Here is an 8,930-nt window from a genome sequence, read left to right on the forward strand (position 1 = left end):
ACATATCCGTGTAGGTGGGGAGCATTTCTAACCCCATTCTCCTGTTCCCAACCCCTTCCAAGAAGCTGGAAGGACAGAATTAATCCAATATTCTTAGAATCCCAAGTAGGTACGTCTGCCAGACCAACAGATCTAGCAGAGAGAATAAAAATAGGGTAGTAATCGGCATTAGGGGGAAAAAAAAACAGCAATAAAAAAACAGAATATGTGACAGTCTGCAATCACAGTTGTTTAGAGATTTTGTCAAGTTGTGACATCGAGTAAGGCAAAAATAGTTGACTCACAAATCAGGATGATCAAAGGTTGAATCTGCTCAAGTTTGGAGCAACAGAAACCAAATCAACTGAAGGTATTTTGAACACCAAAGACTTCGTAAAATCCGTCCTTTTAAATAATGCAATGCCTGTTCTGTTTTGAGCTCTGACCAGTTTTTATGGACGATTGTAAAATGGATAATAATAAATAAGCAAGAGGATAAAGAGCTGCTCCAAAAAGAAAAAGGGTTTCTGACTTTTGTTTCTCAAAAACATTAAAATCAGAATTCTGAGAAAAAAAAGTCAATTCTTATTGTTTTTATTTTTGTTGTTTTTCCAGTGACCCTAATGCTTTTCTGAAAATAAATTGGTGACATTGCTTCAACTTTGAGTTCCTACAGCAAAAGCATTCAACAGGTTTTGAAGTTATTTGTGTTCAGCTCCCTCTTTCTCTCAGATTCATAAATGAAATCCAGTGTGCAAAACTAAAAACTAAATAAAAACTAAACAACCTGACGTGCCAAAACCACATTCCTAATTCTAAATTAGCTGACTTTCATTCTGTGAGGATATTCTGGAGGGAAACGCTGAAGTGAAACGTGTTTTATAGTTGTGGCTTTCCAACATCAGAGATGAAACTAACCATGACCTGGTGGTTCATTTTTAAAGGTGTTTGAATAGTTTTTTGAAGGCATTATATTTGTGTGCATGACAAAATGGAAACAAAACACACTTTTTAAATAAAGACAGGTGACAGAGTTGCTAGAAAAAGATTTATTTTTCTTTTTTTTCCCTGTACAAATTGGACAAGATGGTGCAGAAAGAGTTTGCCGGGTGTAACAAAGATGGAGGCCACAATTACGCTACTTCTGGGTTGGGCTGGAAAACAGGTTGGGGGAGGGAAGGGGCTTTCCACTGTGGAAATGTTTTGCGTGGGGCAAAACGGGTCCGCTCAAGGCGTGGATAATGTTAAGAGATGAAGGTGAGACTCAGGAGTCCAGTCGACATATGGGGCTGTCGTAGACCATCTGCAGGTTCACCTTGTGTCCCACCAGCTCTCTGATGTTGTTGATGCCGTATTTGATCATGGTGGGCCTGCGGAGCAGAGGAGACGGCCGAGTGAGGAAGAGGAAAACGCAGACGGAGAGAAGGAGGAGGTTTTTTAAAAATCAGACTAACTAACACGCATGACCCCCGGGTGTCGTCTACTCGTTAAACACAGACCGGGTCTCTGGTTCTGGTTCTGGTTCGCTTCAACAAACAACAACTCTTTAGCAAGACGCTAGCTGAAGACCGTGTAGGAGCTGATCTTTCGCAAACGGTCGCTTTCCCCTTTCACAGTTAACAATAGTCACTGCCAACTTAACTTTGTTGCTATATATTTAGCAATTTTTCAGACAAAAAATAAATGAATAAAATCTGTATCAGCTAGAAATCGAATCCGCAGGTGAGGCTTTTTAAAATATTGGTGATCGGACAGACGTCCGTACAATTTGAACTTTGTTGTGCGCAGCGAGTGGCTCACCTCTCCAGAGACAGACCCCAGGCTATCACCGACACGTCCTCCGGGAGGCCCATGGGCAGCAGCATCTCTGGCCTGAACACCCCAGAGTTCCCCACTTCCACCCACTTTTTCAGCCCTGAACCCACAGAAAGACAGAAGATTAAAACCTTGCATGAAACGAACGTGAGGATAAAATTCGAGCAGCGCAGTCGACAGAAACAAAAAACGACGCCTTAAAAAAGGGACTCCTTTCAAAACTTTAGCCTTATTTTGAATAGAGATGAACCGATTCACTTTTTTCACTTCCAACACCGATATCTCGGGGTTATTATACAGGAAAACAAAGACGACTTTAGAGGTTTCTGTTTTTTTCAGACACAGAAATTAAAAGCAACTTAATTACAAATGTATTTCCAACTCTGCACCGGAACATCACACTTAAATTCACCAATAGCTCCACAAGCCTGGTCAGAAAATGGAAAAGCAACTTTAATTTGTTCAGTCAGTTCACTGAGGAGAAGAGCAGCCAATGGACAATAAATAATAAATAGAGTGGGGGAAAAAAAAAAAAGGTTGATCATCTTGGGCAATAAGCTGCAACAACATGGTTCAAAAAGTGAAATTATGAAACAGAAAGAAGAATAAATGGTAAAGCACACAGCATAGAATTAGACTGAATAGATCTGCCCTTATGGGTCATTCACATTGTAATTGATACCCAATGGAGATTTTTTTCTAACATTTTGGATTGGTGAATCTCGTTCTGATCAGATATTAATTCCTGCATATTTAGATACATAAATAAATCAATATTTGATGACACACAGAGCGTACCTTCATGGTAGCTGAACACTTCCATACTGGGCTCTGTGTAGGGGTTGTAAGCTGGCTTGAAGCGCAGTTTGGTTATTCCTGGAAGAAAAAATAAAAAAGAAAAAATTTAAACTGCACACAAAAAGAGGAAATTCGGTGTTTATTTCCACATTCGCCTCTGGTGAAACAGCGTTAATGCTGTCGATTTAGTGAAACGTAAATACAGACGTCACTTTTCCCTGTTGTTCTTTATCCAATGCTCTCATCCATACCTAGTTTGGTGAAGAACTGGTGCAGCACCCCCATCAGGTCCCCCAGCGTGAGGCCGTAGTCGGCCACCACCCCCTCTATCTGGTGAAACTCTGCCAGGTGGGTGGCGTCCAGTGTCTCGTTCCTGAACACCCGGTCGATGGAGAAATACTTGACAGGGGTGAACTTTTCCTGGAGGACGAGACGGCGTCAGGAGAGGAGAGGAGAGGTGCATCGTGGGTGAGAACAGTACAAGGACAGTCATTAGGAGTCCAGATGGAATGGATTCCTTTTTAAGAGACAACAGTTGTGAAACTAAGCTGACCAAGAGAACTGCTTTTTTGGTAAAGACTCACATTTAAAGTCTGATCTCAGTTTTCTACTGAGCTGAGGGAGAGCAGAATGTTAGACTGTCTTTGTTTCCTGAGTATCTGTGAGCTGCAGAAGGATTTCACCAATCGTCACATATCTGGACATACCAAAAATCATTTGACCTTACATTTAGATAACTTTTAAACACTTTGACAGGAAGCTTAATGCATATTTCTGGCCATTCTTCCAAGCCGAGTCATTCATTTATTTAAAACCGTTTATTTTTGAGGCTTTAAGCATAAATCACATAAAATCACATACATTTCTTTGTAGCTCTGAGATCAAGGAGATGTTAAGACATTAAAGTTAGCCTGATTAATCCACCAAAATCCACTTTAATTTGTTCAGTTACGCATGAGGCTCAAAGTAAAAAATATTTATATAAATGGTCATATTTTGTATCATTTTCCATTTCTGTTGATTACGTTTTTTATTTTCTTTAGGTGGACTTTTGGATGACAGCCTTCCTTCTTAAAGGTTGGCATGTTTTCCCGATTGGCCGAGCTTGATTGCCACTACGACAAGCGGGCAACAATTTTATCTTACCTACTTATTAATATTTTAACCATTTCATCAACACGTTCTGGCACAACCGGGGCTTGAGAACATTTGTAATCTCGATTTGGCCCAAACTGAAAGAGTTTGACCTCCCTGCTCTAAGGCCTGATGAAACATCTCCTTAATAACTGTGTCTGTCTGGAGACCTGGCTCTTCCGTGCTCATTGGTCGGTGTGCTGGGCTCCTTCGTGCTCATTGGTCGGTGTGCTGCTCACCTGCTGTGCTAGCTTATACAGCATGCGAGCGCTAACAGCTGTAGTGTGCGTTCGGAGGATGTTCTTCTGAGCCTCCTCCATCTTCCAGTCGTATTTGTACCTGAAAGGCAACATCGCGTTGACCCACACCTGCTACACAACTTGACATCGGTTGGCTAGCTTAGCTAGCTCTCACCCCTGCGAGCCGTAGCCGCCCTCTGAGTGGACCTTCTTCACTCTCTCCAGGTAGTCCATGGGGAAGTGGTGAGCGAGTGACGGGTCTGAAACCAAACGGTCACCAATCAGCAGAGAGGAGCGGCGGAGGCAGAGGGAGCCGCGACCGAGACTCACCGGACAGGAAGAAGGTGTCGTGCTGGTCTCTGGCCGGGTGCTGCTGAGGCTGGAACAGAGAGTCGAAATTCCAGAAGGAGCTCTCGATGAAGTTGTTGGTCGGCATCTCGGAGAAACTAGAGGAAGAGATTCGCGTTGCTCGTTTTTAGATCGGTTGGTGATCCCTCGTTTCCTGCATGTCAGTGATGAGCAGAGTCTCACCCCATCTCCAGGAAGATCTGCCTGAACTGCGTCCGCACCTTCATCAGAGGGTGGAGGTGTCCGCAGTCGGGGGCCACGCCCATCGCCTCGAAGTTGTACGGCTTAAACTTCTTCTCTTTCCAGCTGCCACTGTGTCACAACAAAGAAGATCAAACATGTAACCCCACCCTCCTCCTGCTCAAGGTAACAGTAACCCAACTCCTGTGCATGGAGGTTACAGATGCACCGCATATCTGCACTAGTACCAGTATTGGTCCAGTATTAGAAATTTTATCATATCGGTATCAGCCAATATTTTATTTAAAAAAAAATTTTTTTTTACATGTTTGTATATTCCGATATTACTTTTTTTTTTAAAAACATACCATACTGGTCTGATATTAGATATTTTCTAACATATAGGTTTTGTTTTGATAAATAGAATTGGGCCAATATTAGCATTTATTTCAATCTCACAATGATGAAATGTGGTCAAGGTGTTGAATATTTCATAAAAAAATATATATTTAATATTTCCTACTTAAATCTGTAAATATCGGCGATAACAGTAATATTATCGGTACATTTTTTCCCCATATCGGTGCATCCCCAATGGTGGATATTTCAATCCACATATGGTGGATATGTCGTCTTAGCTAAAACCACAGAAAGCCTCATATTGATGTACTTATAATACAATTTCTGCACATCTGGATGCTGCTGTTAGAAAAATCCGATCTCTAGAACATTTTCAAACAAATGCAAAGCGAGACGAGATTTCTACAGTAGTCAGGATTTACATATGGAAGCTGGAAAAAACATGGAGGCAGGAAGACGAATGGACAAACATGGAGGAACAAGTGGAACGATAGAGAAGGGAGTCTGGAAATCTATTGTTTTTTTCTTCTTCGTTACTTATCCAGACCTGGAACAAACGAACTCCAGGCTTTATTTAGGGCAGTGAATCGGTTTAGCGGCGACGCGTTCTGAAGGACAAACATCCGTCTGTCCCGCTCTGCCTTTAGGACTGAGGTGTCCATAACTCTGGACCCGTCCCCATGTTAGAGCAGACGTTCCTCTGCGTCCTCCGTCTGAGAGCCTGACCCCGCCACCGGCCGACGGGGGAAGGCCAGACCGGACGCGTGTGTGTTCCATCTCCACAAACACACTCACCTGGCAATCATCTCAGGAGTCAGCTCCGTCTCCTGCTTGGTTACCGTGGCGCTGAAGGAGTTTCCCTTTATGATCCAGTAAGACTTAACGGTGCTGAACAAATAATAGGAATAAAGGCATAAATTGGCATTCTGGGTTATAAATCAATAAAATGTGTAATAATAAAGACACAAAGTCTAAAAAGCTGAAAACCTTTGCCAACATGAATATTTAGACTTTTCTAAAGACATTTTGAGTTGTCCTAGAGTTTCAAACGTTTAGCAAAACTTCATGCACTTTAACCTGAAATCACTCCCAAATTGCCATGTCTGATGGTTGCTATGGAGACTTGATGACTATAAGATGCTAACGATGTTTCCATGTCATATTAATATCCCCCCCAAAAAACAAGAAGATTGCCAATGGTCAACTAATATAAAAAAAAAAAAAGGGAAATATGAATTTTTAAAATGCTGCAGTTTAAATTCATTTGAAAGAGGATTGTTAAGGCCACCAGCAAATTTTCTTAAAACCAGACTTCATTAAAAAAAAAAGGTTATTTTAAATGTTCCACTCTAATGAAAAGTATTTTCTTTTTTTTTTTTTTTATCTGTGAGATAATATAAGTAATGAAAAACACATTTCTTATTTATGTTTTTTTTTTTTTACACATTTTTACCAGGGATGCCAATAAATGTCATTGGAGCTGGAAATTTGTGTTTCCCTTCTTCGCCTTAAAGCGTGAAAAAATAATTCCACATCTGCTCATCAGTTGGAGGTGTAAGGAGGATCTGAACGGCAGTAAAAAGCCGTGTTCGCTGGGCTCAGTGAGGAAGATTTCCTGAGGATGAAATGAGTTGGAGCTGCTTTGCACGTTTACATTTTGGCTGTCAGGCAGCCGGACTTCTTGGGTAAGAGGATTTGGAGGGAAAACATAAACCCACAGCATATTCATTTTTTTTTATTTTTTTTTTTTAGTCATCCAAAAATGAAAATCCAAATGTTCCCATCCAAGCTCAGAGGAATAATCCTGAACTCTTTTTATATAATCCTGGATAGAGAAACGCTGACAACAGTGAAGTTGTGCAAGCTGGTGAGTACATAAATCATTTTAGCACAAACGTGCTCCTTCTGCTGCCCCCTACTGGCAGAGGAATGACCTACACTTCAGCGAGGAGTTTTCTCTTCTTCAGCTCGTTCTTCTCCTTCTCGTCGAGCCGTGCCGCGTCGCCCTGTTTGGCCAGCAGCAGCTTCTCTCTGACCTGGTCCTGGATGCTCTCCGCCTGAGGAAACGGACGCAGACACACCGTCGCCTTGAACAGAATCATCACGACGGTCCAGAAAGACCCGCTTTGGTACGAGGGAGGTTCTTACGGTTCTGAATATCCTGGGGCCTCCGTCGTGGGACTTGTCCACGCGGATCCACTTGTTGGACATGGCCTTGCTGAAGCCGATCTTCCCGAAGGAGAGTTTCTACGCGAGAGACAGGAAGACGGCAATGACGTCTGGGAGTCCTGCAACGTTGGCTAAAATAAACGGCTCTGTTTCTGCTGAGTCGGTTTTAAAATATGTTATAGTATATATATATATATATATATATATAAAGCATACAGAAGTTTCCATGCAACGAATGAAGATGCTGACTTTTTTTTTGCCACCGTTTGATGTTAAATCAGACAAAACGTCTCTTGTTTTAGGTTTATTGGAATTACCAGACTTATTTTTATTTATGGTAAAAATAATTTGCCACAATTATATTTGACAATAATCAGGAAATATGTTTTTTGTTTTTTTATTATCGCTACTGACGATGTAAATAATTTGCACTGTGTGCACTGATCACACTTTTTAGCAATTACTGGAATTTCATTTAAATAATTGATGATAATAATAATAATAATAATAATAATAATAATAATAATAATAATAATAATAATACTTTAAATTACTGAGATTTAAAACCAAGAAAAAAATTAAATAAAAATGTATATGTGGCTTAAAATGGTTCATAAGCAAAAATCAATAATAAAAAAAGTGACTAATGAGATTAAATTTTGGAAAGTATTTTAAAACAATAAAAATATTTTTAAATGACTTGTGTGGATTAGACTGGATTTCTGGCGTGGTTTTACAGGTTACATTAAAGCAGATTTGGGTCTGTAATTTCTTTTTTTATTTTGTGCCACAATAAAAGCTTCACAATAAGTCATATTATACTTGTTCACTTGCAATATATTGCCTTTCTAATAAAATTAAATCTAATGCGTGATAACTAACTGTTTAACTAATTCAGGTGAAATTAGCACTAGTAACTTTTAATCATTAGTAGCTTCACAGAAGGAAGCTTTAGGTGCAGTAAATGGCCCGGTCGGGAATCGAACCTGCGACAGCTGCCTCCAGTCCAGAGCCACCTGGTGCCCCCACTAATAGTTTATTTTTAGAAGTAACTGAGCACTTTAAATTATGTTTTGGACATTTCCAGCTGAAAAGCGCATTACTGTTGAATCCTTTATCCTCAGCTGTGAAACAGAAACGTAGGCTAATTTATGAATAAGGTGAGTCGCTTGTTTTAATTGGACAAGAACAGACACAAATGATGACAGTTTACATTATCATTTCAGAAAAAAATAACTACAACTTATAGAAATAAATCCCTCACCATGAGCTCAGCCTGTGGCAGACCCTCCAGGGGGATGGAGTTGAAGACACGGGCTTCATGGCTGCCCTGCTCGGCTATCTCGGTGCCCTCCTCGGTCAGTTCCCAGTGTTTGGAAGAGCGCAGCTCCGCTGAGATAACCTGAGCAGCAGAGAGCAACAATTGCTGTTATCACGCATAAAAACAACCGAGACTGAGGCTCATTCCTCTCGGCTCCTTCATTTAGCTGACTTATTTCCAATTCCTCATTCCTTAAAACACCATTGCATCAGTCGCGCTAAATGTTGACAGTGACACTCCAACTTCCGCCGACTCTCAGACCGGAAAAACTCACGTCGCCAAGCGCTTGCAGACTCTTCACAGCTCCGACGATGACCTGGTGGTCCACCCCGAGGCTGGCTGCCACTTCCAGGCTGTCCGCTCCGCCGTCCACCTTCTCAATCCGCTGAAGAAACGTTTCCACCACACCGGTGTCCGCCATGCTCGAGCCCTGTGGTACCCGAAAGAGACGGGATGTGACGTCACGATCTCAGTAACTTACGTACCAGTCTCGTAAGGTATACCCCGCCATATTGTGAGTGGCATATACTCGTCAATGGGAAACGTAAGAATAGTTAAAAAGTGAATAAAACGATATCTGCTGGTTA

General features: G+C 41.3%; 1 protein-coding gene across 1 annotated transcript; it reads right to left on the bottom strand.

Moving 5' to 3' along the window:
* Positions 1–1,013: 1,013 nt before the first annotated feature.
* Positions 1,014–8,813, bottom strand: farsa (phenylalanyl-tRNA synthetase subunit alpha). Its single transcript, XM_044100423.1, has 13 exons — positions 8,618–8,813; positions 8,287–8,424; positions 7,002–7,100; positions 6,792–6,910; positions 5,649–5,741; positions 4,497–4,625; positions 4,296–4,411; positions 4,141–4,225; positions 3,966–4,065; positions 2,844–3,012; positions 2,593–2,670; positions 1,780–1,894; positions 1,014–1,349 (listed from the first exon to the last, which is right to left on the bottom strand). The coding sequence occupies exons 1-13, from the start codon at positions 8,762–8,764 to the stop codon at positions 1,244–1,246; spliced, it is 1,494 nt and encodes a 497-aa protein (XP_043956358.1). The 5' UTR covers positions 8,765–8,813; the 3' UTR covers positions 1,014–1,243.
* Between the last annotated feature and the right edge of the window lie 117 nt (positions 8,814–8,930).

This window comes from Gambusia affinis, linkage group LG19 (genome assembly GCF_019740435.1).
Source record: "Gambusia affinis linkage group LG19, SWU_Gaff_1.0, whole genome shotgun sequence".
NCBI lineage: Eukaryota > Metazoa > Chordata > Actinopteri > Cyprinodontiformes > Poeciliidae > Gambusia > Gambusia affinis.